The 18,265-nt window shown below is 38.0% G+C and overlaps 2 protein-coding genes across 2 annotated transcripts; both read left to right on the forward strand.

Moving 5' to 3' along the window:
• Positions 1–912: 912 nt before the first annotated feature.
• LOC141780505 (uncharacterized) lies at positions 913–5,180 on the forward strand. The gene is made up of 4 exons (XM_074655771.1): positions 913–1,513; positions 2,007–2,177; positions 3,386–3,578; positions 4,163–5,180. Exons 1-4 carry the CDS (start codon positions 1,364–1,366, stop codon positions 4,270–4,272), a joined length of 624 nt encoding a protein of 207 aa, XP_074511872.1. The 5' UTR covers positions 913–1,363; the 3' UTR covers positions 4,273–5,180.
• Positions 5,009–15,252, forward strand: arl6ip1 (ARL6 interacting reticulophagy regulator 1). Its single transcript, XM_074655772.1, has 6 exons — positions 5,009–5,179; positions 7,117–7,250; positions 7,947–8,066; positions 10,477–10,594; positions 11,099–11,183; positions 14,218–15,252. Exons 1-6 carry the CDS (start codon positions 5,144–5,146, stop codon positions 14,334–14,336), a joined length of 612 nt encoding a protein of 203 aa, XP_074511873.1. The 5' UTR covers positions 5,009–5,143; the 3' UTR covers positions 14,337–15,252.
• Positions 15,253–18,265: the final 3,013 nt, after the last annotated feature.

Raw genomic sequence — 18,265 nt, forward strand, 5'->3', positions numbered from 1 at the left:
TGGACAACACATTTTCTGAACTTGTAGAATTGTTATTTTTATTCTAAATACTTGTTATATTTAGCATATTTTGTGTTATATATTATATGAATGTAATAGGCTGTATTCCATGGTGTTAAACATTTAAATAAGATTTTGTGAAAAACAGAAAGCTTTATTAAGTAGAAAGTCAGAATTTTCTGAGGAAAATGTATGTATGTTTTCTGAGTTGACAGGTGCTTATATAGAGGGCAGGGCTTCACAATAATAATAATAATAATAGTAATAATATTAATAATACATTATTCATATAGCAACTTTCATACATGAATATGTGATTGTATTCTGTATTCTGTATTCTCAACAGAAAAAAAATATAGGAAAATATTTATGAAAAAAGATCTGTAAATGTGAAAATAAATGGGTCCAGTCACATAAATAAAAATGATAAAATGCAATATTGGGAGCAATGGTGGAAGAATAGTGCAAAGTACCCTTTTTCAGAATCGCCACTGTCACTGTTATAGAATTATATTATTGGATTATTATTATTATTATTGATGCATTAACATGTAAACTGTACTTTTATCATGTACCCGTCTGTTGTGGAACTCAGTTTAAATGCTTTATACTATTAGATACTTTAATTTATGACAGACAGTGCATCATATTTTATACTCTGATCATATGAGCTTTACTATATCTGGTAATTTTCCTCTGGAATATGGTGGAGCAGAACAAAAAAATGGGAATATTCAGACAGCACAGAAAGATGTTCACAATACCAGAATGATTTGTTTGCACATTTATAATGTAATATAATGTTTGTATGGTGGGAATTCAAATGCAGCTTTCTTATTTTCTTGTCACCATGACAGCAAAGTTTCCCCAGAAACAGCCCGACCTATTATCTCAGGTTAGTAACAACACAGCGGAGGATGAAGGTATCGTCATTAACTTTCTCTTCATTCTTTACTCAAAAGGGATTTCATTTTGGCTTTTGTATGTTGCCTTCGAAGACAGCCACTGATCTCTGTGATTTTTATTGATTTCTACCTGTGAAGCTTTGATTATAAACTCATTTTAATGTCTGCATTTCTCTCAGTATTCAGTAATGAGTGCAACATATTTGGATAACATGGTGATATAGGGTCTCCACCTTAGTGGTTAACTTCAGATTGATATTTGTCATAGCTTGTGTTAATAAAACCCCTGATAGAAACAGGAACTGAATTTACACGATGAAGCAGATTTTTTAGATTATTAATATATGTACACATTTCTCTCTCTCTGAGATTCAAGCAGGAAGTGTGCACCTGTTTTCTTATCTACTGTAGTGCAGATAAGCACAGAAACCCTCTGAAGTTTTGGCCGAGGTGTCCACATGGACGGTCTGATGGACGGTGACCAGAGGTTGGCCCACCATGGTTGGCAGTGTCAAAGTAAAGCAAAGAACTCCAGACTGAGGCATCTGCATCAGAGCACTTTAAACTTGGGTGATGCTGCACCCTGCTACACCACCACCCACAGCCAGGTCAGTCCACTGTTAAAGGGGCTCTATGTACAAATCAGAAATTGCTTGTTAACAGTGACACCTGTGGCTGTTAAGTTAATGACAGTCAGCGCAGAGTTTGTGTTGGAGTCTGAGTTGTGGTGGGAGCTGGTCGTTTAGCATTTAGCGGACACCATTTCTAACAGAACGTTAGCCATGGTTGCACACTGTTAACCCTGAAGCGCAGCTGAAAATAAAGGCACTTGCGATCGCACATGATGTCACATCCGTTGGATTTTCGATGGGCCTGCGTTCTTCACATTAAAAATAGTCTGCAGGCTGATAGAGGAAACCCAGAAAGTCGCATAAGGTCTCATTCATTAGGTTAGGTTACAACCTGTTCACACATTGGCAATAACAAATGATTAAAAAACGTTTATACGTGTAAAAACTTACATACAGTACCTTTATTAACTGACAATTGAATACATCATTCAGTGGTCTCGTCATCATTTTGTGTCTTCATGTTCGTCAGAGTTATTCTGGAAGGTCGGCTGACGGATGTCCTCTCATCTTCCATCTGAGAGATCCCAGCTTCCCCTCACAGCATCAGACCCATCTGGATTTCAGTAACAATACCGCACCGCTGCAGAGTCCCCTCCAGTCACACACTAAAGACGTGCACGGGCCCAAACACATCACTCCGGTAAGGTTGCAGCAAAATGCAATCATCACATTCAGGAATATATCACAATATATGTTTTCTGAGCTGACAGGTGCTGGGCTTCACAATAATAATAATAATACATTATTCATATGGCAAATTTCATACATGAAGATGTGATTGTGTATTCTCAAAAGAAAAAACATTTATGAAAAAAGATCAGTAAATGTGAAAATAAATGAGCTCATCAACCAACGATAGTGTGTTGTGAGCAATGGTGGAAGAAGAACTCAATTTCACTTATGTACAGATATGTACCTGTTTGTCGTGGAACTCATTTTAAATGCTTTATACAATAAACTATTGGATATATATATCCAAATATATGACAATGCATCATAATTTATAATCTGATCATATGATCTTTATGTTAGATCTTAATCTGAGAAGTAACTAGTTACTATGTCTGGTAATTTTCCTCTGGAATGTGCTAGAGCAGAAGTACTAAGTAACAGAAAATGGGAAAATCACATCAGGAATATATCACATCACTCCAGGCATCCCTTTTATGTACTTTTATGGCTTTAGACAGTTTTTGGGGTGTTTGAAGTTGATATATTTAATATGATCCTATTAGAGATCATATCACCTATTTTATTATATGAATATTTCAGATTTTTTTCCCTCCATTTTTTAAATCTGTCTTTTGTTGTTTGTCTGTAACATTAATATTATTGGTGCCTATCTTAGCCAGGACACTGTTTAAATTAAATAGATGAATGTTAGATATTGTCTCTGGTGCTCCATGCTGCAAACAAGATATGCAGAAATGTGCCAGCAATAAAGAAGACTGCTAGCTCGTAAACATGGATATAAATAATATAAAACTTTTAGAAAAATCAGCTTTGTAAATGTTTTGTGAGTAAGGAAAAGCATTCGTCACATGTGTTATACCTCAAGGATACACACAAAGAGTTATGATGAGTAACACTGAATGTTTTGTAACTTTTGTTTGTTTACAAGAAAACTCCAAAGTGCACTTTTATGCAATTAAGATCAGCCTCATCAGCCCTGTATCAGTCTTTCTGTAGATAGGATGTCGTGGTCTGAGATGTGGCTTTCTCTTATTTAATTATTTATGGACCTTTAAAAATAGTCTTAATTCATAACAATGAGTTCATTCAGTAAATAACACCTGACTTTTTGTGCCTTGGTCCCTCACACTCTTCTGTGCCTCCTTCTTTCTCCAGAGGACCGACCTGAAGGGGGAACACTGGGCTCTGTATCGCAGTGGCCAGGCCGTCAGAGAGACCACCAACTCACATGATCCATCTGAGTACTGGACCACCTACAAGACAGAGCACACACTCCCAGTAACTGACGGCTCACCACAGCTGGCTGGAGGCAGACCAACACAGTGGCACCATCACAACATACTGTCAGGTAGTGTCACATCAAAATACTAATTCAATTCAGACTCCTAGTTTGAAATATCAATTTATGTCACATTTTATCAATTAATCAATGGCTTCATTTATTTTTAATATTATTTGTTGCTACATGTAATGACATGTATTTAATTATCAAGTCGTTTATTTATTCATTCATTTATTTTTTATTTTGGCAGATTCCATCCTCCATACTGCAACACTTCATTTACATATCAGGATAATCGTTATTATCAATATGTACAACAGAGTGTTCCTGATCAATTAGCAGACCTTATGGAAATATTGCATTTCATATTAGTTTGTGATGAAGTACATTGATCTGTAAGCATCTCAACAGTTTATCACGTGATTTTCCTAATGTTGTGATACATATCACCTACTCCTGGTATTTCATGGTGTATGGGGTTTTGTGGGTTTTGATTATAATATAATATAATTAATGGAAATATTCTATTCAAAGTAATAGTGAAATGTTACTGTGTTATACTATAAGGCAGTGGACAGAGTATTGTTTGGACCTGTTTGATCGTATAAAATTATATTTTGTCTGGAAATCAATCATGAACCTGTCTGCAGGTGAACTGAGGCAGACGGGTGGTCCAGGTGAGCCCAGACGGTCCAGACACGAGCTGCTATGGGCAGCGAGGCGCTGGGAGACAGACTGCTGTGCACTCAGACTCTACTGACACACATCGCATCAACTATACACTGCACTGACTTACACTCCATTACATATACTATTTTTGTGTTTGATTTAATTACAGTAAATGTACAATATACAATGCATTTACACACAAAGAGTCAGTGTAAATTTTTCTACAGTCAAAAACAACAAAGAAAGTAAATTTAGAAACATAGTTACCCAGTTACTGTTAATTTAATTTTCAGCATTGCTTTAACATTCAAATGTATTATAACAATTTTCTTTTATGAATATGATATTTCCCACGTAAAACAAACTACTGAATTGCAAATAATATGCCTTTATTTATCATGTTGTGATCAAAATACAACAAAACATGGACATGTTTTGGTTTTATAACAGTGTCAAGAGTTCATGTCACAGTCTAAAATATCCTAAAGTATATACGCTGAAAGAAATGCTCTTTCAATGTATTTACTTCCATTGATAATTGAAATAGCAGACCAAACATGTGCAGATGTGACCACCAGAAGTCCTACTTCACATGGACTATTATCTCTGTACATTTTTTTTTTACTGTGTTAGCTGATGCATCTTGTTTTTTGCACTATCTCTTTTTTTATTGTATTATCTTTTTTAGCACCTATGGGATTGTCACAATCTAATTTCGTTGTACTTACGATGACAATAAAGGGCTTGAATCTGAACTACATTTCCCAGAATGCCAATCGGCTGATTTCAACGCAGATTTTTGACATAAATACCTCCTGCCAGCGTCCGACCGTTAGTGACGCTGACATCAGTTCTAGGAGGCGTGTGTGCTGCTCTGTGGGGCCGTTTCCCTCTTTAACTCAGACTATAACGACATTCACAGTACAAACATAACCTAACCGACGGTGGTTCAATCAACAGCGATGGCTGAAAGCGACAACAAAAGCGCAAATATGCTAGTGAGTATTAACTATCTGTAAAATGCTTCTTCTGTCTGCTTAGTAACAGTAACTAACGTTAGCATTAACGGCTAATCTGCTGCTGTTCACGCAGCCGTGGATGGACATTTTTATCTGTAATATTTGTTTAATAATCGTGAACTTTGCACCCCCAAGAAGCGACGGGACCTAACTAGTTAGTTAATAGCTTATCTGAACCGATAAAGTAGCATTACCGCCGCTAGGTTGTGACGGTTACCGCGGCTAATGACAGCTAGCTAACTGGCTAGCCTGTTAGCTCCTCTGTTAGCTAGCTGGCTAGTTTAATACGCCTCGTTAGCTCCAGAAGAGACCTCTCTCTGTAATGCTGCTACTGGGTGCTTACGCTCATTTAAAAAGCCTGAATCGAGTTGTGACCTTTCCTCTCGGTGTGTCTTGATGCAATGTGTGGTTACTGCTGGTCATTTCCCCTTTATTGCATGGAGGCACATACTGCACAGTCATATCAGTAGTAGGAAATACCGTTATCATTGCCTTGAAGGCACCCACACCCTCGACCTGGGGCTTAGATGCATTATTTAAATTCAGAAGACAAATAAAAACAATACAAATCACACACAGATCGAAATATATAGCAGATTGTCACGGTTGAGAATTTAATTAAATGGAGAATTTACATCATGTTTTGTATTGCAGAAGTGTTTTGGGGCTCAAATAAATTATTTAAATTAATCTAAAACCGAAAAAAAATCCAGCACAGATCGAAATATAGAGCAGTAAACTATTGTCAAGGTTGAGAATTTACATCATGTTTTGTATTGCAGATGTGTTTTGGGGCTTAAGTAAATTATTTAAATTCATCTAAAACTTTAAAAAAATCCAGCACAGATCGAAATATATATATATATAGCAGTAAAATATTGTCAAGGTTGAGAATTTACATCATGTTTTGTATTGCAGATAAGTTTGCAACAAGGCACACACACCCTCGACTTGGGGCTTAAATAAATTATTTAAATTCATCTAAAACCGAAAAAAATCCAGCACAGATCGAAATATAGCAGTAAACTATTGTCACGGTTGAGAATTTAATTAAATGGAGAATTTACATCATGTTTTGTATTGCAGATGTGTTTTGGGGCTTAAATAAATTATTTAAATTCATCTAAAACTTTTAAAAAATCCAGCACAGATCTAAATATAGAGCAGTAAACTATTGTCAAGGTTGAGAATTTAATTAAATTGAGAATTTACATCATGTTTTGTATTGCAGAAGTGTTTTGGGGCTCAAATAAATTATTTAAATTAATCTAAAACCGAAAAAAAATCCAGCACAGATCGAAATATAGAGCAGTAAACTATTGTCAAGGTTGAGAATTTACATCATGTTTTGTATTGCAGATGTGTTTTGGGGCTTAAGTAAATTATTTAAATTCATCTAAAACTTTTAAAAAATCCAGCACAGATCTAAATATAGAGCAGTAAACTATTGTCAAGGTTGAGAATTTAATTAAATTGAGAATTTACATCATGTTTTGTATTGCAGATGTGTTTTGGGGCTTAAATACAATATTTAAATTCATCTAAAACCGAAAAAAATTCAGCACAGATCGAAATATAGCAGTAAACTATTGTCAAGGTTGAGAATTTAATTAAATTGAGAATTTACATCATGTTTTGTATTGCAGATGTGTTTGCAACAAGGTACACACACATTACATTTAAGGGGTTTAAGATGAATACACATATCCAGTATAATAAGTAGAATGGATGTTGCAGAGGGATAATTTTACATTCAGGCTCAAGTGGCATGGCCTAGGAGAAACTCCTGTCCTTGACTTCTGCAGATATCTCTGAAATCGTGCTGATATTATGGACATTTTTTTTATCAAGTTTCAAGAACAGACTCATGAGTAATGTGATTGTTAGTTTAATAATGTGTATAATTTTGTGTTCAGGCTCAGGAAACGGCCCAGCTGGAGGAGCAGCTGCAGGGCTGGGGTGAAGTGATCCTGGCCGGAGATCGCGTCGTGCGCTGGGAGAAGCCTTGGTTCCCTGGAGCCCTGATGGCTGCCACCACCATGCTCTTCATGTGAGTCCATTTTACTGTGTGCTGTGTCACAGGGTTACACACAGCTGGGTACATAGTTGGCATTGCACACATTTCCTTCTCAGCATATCTGTAACAAGGTGTATCTACACTAACTTATCTCCTCTGGTTTAGAATCTAATTCACAGGTGGATGAGTGTCCTAAAACACACAGGTTCAAAGGTTATATTAAGGTTTTCCACATTTTTGAACCAGAAAAGCCTGAAGAAGGAAACAATGTAGATTATACCAGATTAGATTTTATTAAATAAGATTAGGTTGTAGCATTATTTTGTTTGTCAGAGTAAATCTTGAATAACATTGTAGCTGAAGAATCCAGACTAGAAGACTAAGACTGTTTTCTGTTAGGTTACTGAAGGCCTTTTTGCTAACAAGGTGCATTCCTTATTTATGTTACCAAAATGCACACACCCTCCTTCTCAATCTGTGGTTCACAGTTTGTCTTAGTACAGGGCCTTTTGCATTCTCTTTGCAGATGGTTTTTAACATTACAGCTCCAGCACACATGTGCAGGAATCGCAACAAGCAGCTATTTTAAACCTCATTATAAGATAAGGCGAAGGGAATGTGAACAACAGACTTCTTAATTCTTGCATGGATGATTCAAAATGCTCCATTGTGAGCACATGAAACTGATTCTTAACCATGACAAACTACTTTGTCTTCCTCCTTCTCCAGGCTGATTTACTACCTGGACCCATCAGTGCTGACTGGGCTCTCCTGCGCTGTCATGCTGCTCTGCTTAGCAGACTACCTGGTGCCCACCCTCGCACCCAGAGTCTTCGGCGCCAATAAGTGGTGAGAGCATGAGGATGACATTCACATTGGTGGGAAAAAATATAATGGGTTTTCCATCAGATGCTAAAATCGTGTTTATTTCCTACCTATCAATATGTTTTGTGTAAGGGTTTCTGCTAGTTATGGAATTTTCCATATTGCACTTGGATATCATGAACTCTTCCTACACCTGACTGGACAGATGCGCAACTCGCTGGGATTACATTGTTCTTTATGTCTAATTTTAAAAATGGAAAATCTTGGCAGCTGTTCTCTAAGATGTCAGCCCAAATCGTCCGCTGAATAAATCTGAAGAGTAAAATGGGCCATAAATCCTGCATGTGCTATAGGCATATGGTCATCTGAATAACTTGTGTATTCTAGCAGCTGCATCAAATTCTACCTGCATTAATTTGAAAGCAGACTGGAAATCAACAAGAACAAACTACAAAGAGCATGAATAGGAAAAAGTTATCTTGTTCTATGTCAGACTGCAAATGCTGTAAAGGAAGCTGGGGCTTGAACTCAGGGCGTTGTTTGCTTGTTGGTAGCCGGGGCCCAAGGCCAATAGTGGTGGTATTAAATTTAAACCAAATCATCAGTTGGAGATTTGCTCGGTTCTTTGGCTGATCTGAGCCATTTCACTTTTGAGGGGGAAAGGGGAGTAATCTCTTTTTGCCGTACCTAATATGACAGTCTGAATATTGTAACCTGAAACCAGCCCTATAAGGTGTCCAACCATTTCATGGAGCTTTGACATTATACCGTGTATACCGAACGTTCCCTTGACTCAGCTGTGTGGATTCGATGGTGAGAACCAGACACCCAGGACAGGATAGAGTAACAGCCTGCAGTTGGCACCGTGTGTTGGACGTCCGTCCTCCACCGGACGCCTTCAGCCTCCCAATTTATAACACTGCATCAGCATGACCTGGACCCCTTTGCCCTGCTGCACATTCTACAGGCTGAGGCCGCAGACATGATGAGTCAGATTAGCACTGAGTGAGATAAATGGTTAAGTGAAGAGTTTTCAGGGTGTTTTACATGCTACACTTTGCATTCAGTGGTTTCTGAGTAGGTTCAAAGCACCAGCCTTTTGTCAGGGCTTAGTTATGTAGGAAGTTAACTTGGGGCATGGGTATTAATAACTCACATGCCTGAGTTTAAAAGGCAGCTTTGCATTTTAGATATAGGCTAAGAAAAATCTGTGAGTCTGATCAGGATTCTTTGAGAACATGCTGTGTAGCTCTGGCTGCCGCTGAGCCTACAGCTTCACATGGCAGCACAGTCAGCCAGATAGCAGGCGTATGTCTGTGAGGACCGGTTAAACGGGGCTATCGAAGTCTGGTCACGGTCCCCGCTTGGCTCCCTGACAACATGGACGAAAATAGGGGACGATGGCTAAGCAGAAAATGGAAGGCCTCTTTTCCCAGCTGCCCTCCTTCAGTCAAGCCCTTCTCTCGCTCTTGCCAGTGTTGTATTCCTACAAACTAACATCACTATAACATACAAGCATGTGATTCTTTCGGGCCCTTTGTATCTGACGAGTAGTTCAATCAGGTCTTTGTTTTTAGTGGAAAAAAATTGACATCTCCAAATAGCCTGTTTTGTCCTATCAAAGGGCCAAACCTTCAAAATAAGCTTTTAATATCCTAAAAGACTAAGAAAGCCAACAAATGTTCACATGTCAGGAGTCGGAACCAGAGCTTTTGCTTAAAAGTAGAGCTGCAAAGATTAATCGATTGTCAACTATTAAATTAATCGGCAACTATTTTGATAATCGAGTCATTTAAAAAAAAAAAGAGTCTAAATCATCTGATCTTAAATATGAATATTTTCTGGTATCTTTACTCCTCTGACAGTAAACTGAATGTCTTTTAAATTGTGGACAAAACAAGGCATTTGAGGATGTCATCTTGGGCTTTGGGAAACACTGATCGACATTTTTCACCGTTTTCTATCATTTTATTGGCCAAACAGCTAATCGATTAATCGAGAAAATAATCAACAATGAAAATAATCATTAGTTGCAGACCTACTATAAATAGAAATTGATCAAAATGGTTGCAGATTTAATTTTCTGATCTCTAAGGGAGATTACACATGGTAAACAATTTGATTAACCCTAGGATTTTTTATTTTTTTTTATTTGATCATGTTATGAAAAAGCTCCTGCAGCAACACTAACTCTACAGTCCTCACGAATGAGGGAACTTAAAGTTGTTGCAAATATGCAATACATCACTATCAAAGAGCTATTAACAAGTGAGGATCGCTGTCTTGATGTGACAAACCACACACGGCTTCCTCTTGATGACCAGATTATGAGGTGTTGTTGGTGACTATTTATCTGCTTTAACTGAACAAAAACTCTGCCAGGATACCGTCAGTTTTGTGTTTTTGATCCCATTCTCGTCCTCCTCCTGCACAGGACCACAGAGCAGCAGCAGCGTTTCCACGAGATATGCGGTAACCTGGTGAAGACCCAGCGTCGGATGGTGGGCTGGTGGAAGCGTCTCTGCGCCCTCAAGGAGGAGAAGCCCAAAATGGTAAATTACAATATAAAAGTGTTATCTGACTCTCTCCCACCCACACAGCTTGATCTGTCACTAAAAGTTGTCCATTACATACTGCAGACATCAGAGAGCTTAGAGCTGTCTGCAGTGCTGCATGAACTGCAGTAAATGGAGTTTTCCTATCGGTTTGTTACAATGGTGAGCTTTCTCTGTGCTCCAGATAAAAATATCCTCAGCTGATTTGGCTTTGCTGCTCCACTTAGCAGACCTCAAACTGGGTTACAGGCTGTGATAACCGGGTTTTTCACAGCATGCTTTAACACCGTTAGACGCCCTGTTAAATCACATTCTTTAATTCAATGAACGCTTTGTTGGTCTCTTCAAAATGACACCATATATTCTGCTGATAAAAATTAAGTTATGTTGCAGTACATGTGAGGGATGATTCTGCTCTGTGTACAGTCAGGATGCAGTTTGTGTGTTTAGTAGCTGAACTGCTGTGGGTTGACTGTAATGTGACCTTCCTGCTCTCCACAGTACTTTGCCTCCGTGATCAGCAGCTTGCTGGCAGTGGCCTGGATCGGACAGCAGGTGCACAACCTGTTCCTCACCTACCTGATTGGTGAGTATATTACAACATGTAGTAATTGCAACTACATTTATTAAAATCCTCCTCGGTCGGTCGACTCCTTTTCTGGATTGGCATTATTACAAATATGTTTGAATGGAATGACAATGATCTTATTTCATACAGCCCATCTAAAAGCAGATGTATTTGACAGTTGAGGAGCTTGAAATGTTGATGCAGTGTAGCGTTAGATGTGCGAGGCCTGACCTTTGACCTAAATATATTCCAACTAGGGCTGTTAATCGATTAAAATATTTAATAGCGATTAATCACATTGTCTATAGTTCATTGTGATTAATTACAAATTAATCACATTTTGTATGTGTTCAAAATATACCTTAAAAGGGAGATTTGTGAAGTATTTAGTACTTTTGTCAATATGGGAGTGAACAAATATGCTTACTTTATGCAAATGTGTATATATTTATTACTGGAAATCAATTACCAACACAAAACAATGACAAATATTGTCCAGAAACCCTCACAGGTACTGCATTTAGCATTAGAAAATATGCTCAAATCACAACATGGCAAACTCAAGCCCAACAGGCAACAACAGCTGTCAGTGTGCTGACTTGACTATGACTTGTCCGAAACTGCATGTGATTATCATAAAGTGGGCATCTATGTAAAGGGGAAACTTGTGGGTACCCATAGAACCCATTTTCATTCACATATCTTGAGGTCAGAGGTCAAGAAACCCCTTAGAAAATTGCCAGAACTTGGCGTAAGTTTTGAGCGTTATTTAGCCTCCTTTGAGACAAGCGAAGTATGACATGGTTACCAATGGATTCTTTAGGTTTTGTAGTTTCACATGATACCAGTATCTTCACTCTAGCTTTAAAACTGAGACAGTTACAACCTCAGAAAGATTGATTGCATTAACGCCAGTTTTTCTTCCTCAAAGTGTAGCGCAAGTTTGGAGAGATAATTAACCTCCTTCATGACAAGCTAGTATGACATGGTTGATACCAATGGATTCCTTGGGTTTTCCAGTTTAGTAGTACCAGTATCTTCACTCTATCATTTAAACTGAGCCCGATATACCTCCCAAAAAAATCTATTACGTTAAAGACTTTAATGGCATTAACACAAACTTGCGTTATCGCATTAACTTTGACAGGCCTAATTCCAACATATGTAGTGAACATTTGAGGCATCAGGTGCTAAGTTTCATTCACAAAGGGGTAAATAAAAAATTTTATGGATTTTTTTTTAGCTGCATTGACTGAATGTGTACATTTACTCTTTAAATGTGGCTGCTGTGATGCACTACAGATCTGAAACAGGAAGTCATAGTAGGTGTTGTCTTCGTCAGCTGCTAGTCATCAGATGTTCTGCTTGTGAAGGGATTTTAAATGCATTTAAAGCCTTCAGTGGCAGCGGTTTTGCTTGTATGTTGTAACTCTGGGGTTGAAAATCTGCAGTACCCCTGCGGTGGAAAGCCCCCCTCCGCCCCATCACATGAGCCCTGCCCATAACTACCAGGCTTCCTGGTAATGTGACTCAGAAGTGCAGCAGTAATGTAGATCAATATCTGGTTATTTATCCCTTCAGTCTTTACTGCAAATTGAGACCAAACTGGGAGGAAAAGTGCAGTGAAACTTGAAATATCGGTCCCTCGGGTAAAACACTCCAATCAGCCTTATAGCTGCACAGCGGTGCCTCGGGGAAAGTGACAGTTGGTGAATCAGCAGCTCTGCCGGCTGTGTGGGAGCCAACCATCACTTACATATGCCGAGACATGTCAAGGTTTCATCTGACAGGAAAACCATGAAATGACTTCAGAGGTCGCATGACTCTGAAACAACAAATTCTTTATTTTAATCTCAGATCAAGTTGCCCTTAAGGCTCACAAGCTGCATTCATGTTTCTAGGACTTAATCACACAATCTATAATACCCTTTGTATTTTTATAATGCTGTCTGAACACATTAAGCCGCCCTCGTTCAAAAACAAGAACTCACAAGTTTCTTGTTAAAGGCAGCAATCTGGGACTCCCACAAGTCCGAGCATCTCTGGAGCTACTAAAAATACAAATGTCTGTGTGGAATGCTCATCTGTAAACATTTTAGTTTTGGTGTGCTGAGCTTTTGGTATAGGGCATTTGTTGAGATTATACTAATTTAAACCAGACTGTCAATTTATTTTTAATGTATAATAGGGATGGGCATTTCAAGCAAAAATCGATTTGATAATCATTGGGAAGTATTCGATCTTTCTTAAAAGATCAAGGTTGTGAACTACATCAGTATAGTGTATTATATATGACCCCTGTGTCACCGCCTACTACCTGCTCTGCGATATAATGTTTTACTAGGTGTTTGAATTTACTATTTTACTTTATATTTTTTTAATTGTAGCTTTAAAATTTACATAAAAACGGTCAAGACAAAAAAAAATTTCCAGATGACTTTAGAAGTCTGGATTAAATGCTCATTAGGACTATCTGCACGATGTGTTAAAGATGTTATATTTACCATTAGGGTTGGGCAAAATGATATATATATCATCAAAACAATATAAAAATGTTTATTGGATATATTTTTATTATATCGTTTCTATCGTGGTATAGGATAGGCCTATGTTTCTTTTTTCTTTTATAATTTCACTTAAAACTGTTCTAAAGTTCTTAAAATTAGAAAATACTCAGTACTTTTAATTTGTCATGTATTTAATTTAAGGAGTATACAAAATAGGCAAAACTAATGTGGTTATTCCATATACACTTATTTATTGACTTACCAGAAAACATACCATATCATGATATATATATATGTATATATATATCGTTATCAAGAAATGAAATTACCTGTATTGTGATAAAAGATTTTGGTCATATCACACAGCCCTATTAACCATCTATCAAACTAACCCTGTCAATACAATAACGTGTATTCCTGAGCATTTTGGTTTTAAATGCATATTTTTTTATATCAATGGCCACGTGGTCAGACCACATGATTTAAAAGCTCAACTTGTTGCTCCCCTAAGCTGCTGACACCTTCATGTTTTTCTTCCTCTGCAGTGAGCTTCCTGCTGCTGCTGCCGGGCCTGAACCAGCACGGCGTCATCACTAAGTACGCATCCATGGCCAAGAGGGAGATCAACAAACTGCTCAAACAGAAGGAGAAGAAGAACGAGTAGATGGAAGTGTGGGAGGGAATCCCTTAAAAGAAGAACCACGGCACAAAATGGAAGGTGGAAGGAAGTTGTTTTGAATAAAAGCGAGTGGAGAGCAAAAAAGAGCCTCCTGCTTCCTCGGTCTCTGCTGCAGAGCAAGACACACTTTTTTTTTTTTTCACACATTGGATAAGTTTCATTTCTCTCTCTCCCACCCTTTGATATTTAAACCTCATCGCCCACTTATTTTCTTTTGAGTTTGTCTGCCATGCATGCAGCCACTACATGAAGGTTATCTGATATTGTCACATGTTCATAAACGGCACTGAAATACTTAACAACACACACACACACACACGTACACACAGCTGAAACCTCCATTCTGTTTCTTAGTAAAGTGTGCTTCATTTTAAGATGTCGGTTATGCTTTTAAGCCATTCCCTCTTAGACAAAGTGACTACTGAGCAGTTTTGTAGCATTACTGCATCATTTTAACCCTCATAGATTCCTCACATTATTATTTTTTTTTTTCAAGACAGTTTTTGTCTCATAAGGACAGGTCATGTAAATTTTACCTCCTTTTGCTTATTCTGCTTTGGTTGTATTTAAAAATAACGCTGAAACAAAACTGGATCTAAAGCTGAGCTCATCAGGAGTAAAACTGTTTCTAGATACTGCTGTACCGCTGCTAGCTGGACTCTGGTCTATTAGCTCTTCTATCAAACCCCACAGTGTTATTGGTGTGGGCTGTCTGTGTAAATAGGCCTACATGTATATCTCTGTCCCTGTCCCTGTCAGTCCTGCTCTTCTCTGTTCTTGTTATTTATGTGTTCTTTCCTCCTCAATCTCATCATTTCTGGTTCGTTTACCGTCTTTCAACTCATTTCATTATTTGTCTTTGAGTTCTTTACAAAAATGAATAAAGTTTGATTTAAATGAATTTTCACGGTCCTATTGTAGGTTTGTGTGTCTTGGTTTGATTTCGATGACTGCAGTTGTAATGGCAGATTTTATTGGTGTTAATTCAGAGGTTAGTCAGTGGTCAGGTCATTAATATTGAAACTGTTCATCCCCTGAAGAGTAGGAATGTGCTCAGTGAATTTCACGATAATCAGCCCATTAGATTGAATGTGTTTAGTGTGGAAATCTTGACCTGGCCATCACCCTTATAGCTGATATAATCACTTCTTTTGGATGGATCAAGTTGGATCAATGTGTGGACTGAAACTGGCAGAAAATAGAGGAAACTTACTTATTCAATTTCGTATCAAAGGTCATTTTGGGTAAACGGGAGAGAGACTTTATATTAATTCCTTTTTTTGTCTGATGAGGATTTTAGATTAACCCAAATAGATTTTTTTAGATTAAGATTGTATAAACCATATGTCTCTAAAACCACTGACTGGGGACTCATCCCTTTCTGATTTTTTTTTTTTTTTTTTTTTTATCGATCTATAAAACACACCAATCCAAAGGTTAACATGTTAAATAGGAGAACACTCATTTCCAACATCCCAAGATGCTAAAAGACTTAAAACCATGTGACATCGGTGCAAACTAAAATAATACAACAAAAACATTGATAGCCCAAGTATAACTTCATTTAAGACCTGTCACTTTACTTACAGACTGGTTGACTTTGTTCCTCAATGTGTTATAGCACAAGACTATACAACCACTTCGAACACGTTGCTTTGGTCCAATCATTCTCTGGTTGCTTTTCTTTTCCTCTCTCAGGCTGGTCTTTAAATGTATTTCTAATTTCTGCTCCGTATCTTCCCAGGTTGTTTCCCTCCAGGGCTGTTCCCGGCTGTTCACAGCAAATTCTTAGAGGAAGATTTCTGGTAACATGCCAGACTGAACGTTCACTGTAATCTGCTGCAAATCTGACACACACCCTGCAGTTAAAATGTAATTTAAATGATTATCACAGATATTCACTGAGTTGTATTACTGAGAGGAAATCAGATCATCTATTGAAGTAAGACAATCGAGGACTTTTACTAATGAGCCAGTTTTAACTCCATTACAATGTTCATCCTTTTAGTAAAACACCATTGAACCAGACGGGGGTCATGGAAGGGTCATATACGTATGGGCTATTCTTTTTTCTGACAAAGTTTGCATATCTGTGCAGCTATATAAACTACAATGGGATGCCAAAACAAAAAATAACTTGTCTGGTTAAATAAATCCAGTTTGATTTCAGATTCAGATTTTTTACGTTGACTCAAGACCGTGCTATGTATGGAGTACAAACTTCTCACTTTACCTTTATATACTTTATACTGTTTTACAAACTGTCACACCTCTGTGTGTCACAGAATTTACAAATGATGTTTGGTTTATCTGATTGTAATGACATAAATGGACAGTTTAAATAGTCATTTTGCTATTTGTGTCTGTACCATTTGTTCACTCTGAACGGTTGAACAGTCAGTATTGATCCTTCCTTTATATTTCTCAGGAAGATTGAACTGCAGTTCTCTGCTATGCCACAGAGGGGCAGTCTTTATCAACATTAGGTGAACCTGGAGAAACACTAGAAACCTGCAGCTACTTTATTTATAGATGTCAGTCAACTTATCAACTTTAATGCTGCAGTAGAAATGGAGCAAATATGAATAACAAAGTTATTTTTATAAAACGGTCACAATATCCTGACAGTAGTGCATGAGACAGGTAATCTGAATAAAATCATGTGCTTCTGTGTCATCCGGTGCTCCTAATGGCATCTGCAAGATTTCACAGACCGGAGGAAAACAACCAATCAGAACCGAGCTGGAGCCTGCTGTCTCTGAGCAGCTGTCAATTACTCGCAAACTCTAATCAAACAGTCAAACTAGGCAGCCCTGATCAAATATGAATCAATACTCTGTTACTGTAATGCCTATTTCTCTCGTCAAATGTTTTCAGAACCATCTTGTAGTGTACTGTTTAGCTGTAAAAATGAGAAGGTTTGTGACCCGGCAGCCATGTTGAGATCTCTTGAGGAAATACCAAGCACCGCCCAACAGCCGGAGCACAGCCAATAGGAACGCTCAATAGGAACGCTCTCTCTGAAATGACCTGTGATTGGCCAAAGTCTCCCGTCACGGGTTTCCCAATGATGCCAAAAATATACAGCCTACTGCCACTTTAAGTGACTGAAACAAAAGTGTTTGGTATAATTTAATGATGGCACTTTAACAGTAACTACAATATGTACTGAATTACTTGGGACAACAGGGAGAAATTAATGGTCTCCCAGTCCATGATTACAGTTTTTTTTTCAATTGTTAAAACACTAAAATGACTAATAAAGCACAATTATTGAAACTGACACTCAGAGACCAAAACCTCAGCTCAAGTCTCCAAAACTCTAAACACATTTTCTGCTTTGCACCCAATTTGTATTTCAACATGGCACTTTTTTTACAACACACTGCACATGGTTCTCTACATAAGACACAGGAATCTGACATAAAGTCACTTGTTTGTCATTTAAAAACACTACCATTCCAAATGACCCATGGACCAGTTGGCCAGTACGCGTGCCACCTGGCCAAACACCTAATGGCTTGATTGTCGACTCATCAATACGGATGTAAGCATTACAAAAAGACCGCAGGTGAGTACCTATTGAGTATTGGAGCGACTGTGGCTCAGAGGTAGACCAGGTCATCCGCCAATCGGAAGGTCGACCGTTCAATCCCCGGCTCACATGTTGAAGTGTCCTTGAGCAAGATACTTACATGCTCCCGAAGGCTGTGCCATTGGTGTGTGAATGAATATTTAGATTAGGACTAGAATCTAAATCCTAATCCTAACGGTACCAATCAGAGCTGTGGAGGCACTGATATAGTTCTCTATACCCAGCCAACATTTGTATGTGGGTAGTAAATGGGCTGAAAAATGGGCCCTATATGGGACTGCCCATGGGTTCCATAATGGCCCTATGGCAATTGCCCTTG

The sequence above is a fragment of the Sebastes fasciatus genome, chromosome 13, assembly GCF_043250625.1.
Source record: "Sebastes fasciatus isolate fSebFas1 chromosome 13, fSebFas1.pri, whole genome shotgun sequence".
NCBI classification, from domain to species: Eukaryota; Metazoa; Chordata; class Actinopteri; order Perciformes; family Sebastidae; genus Sebastes; species Sebastes fasciatus.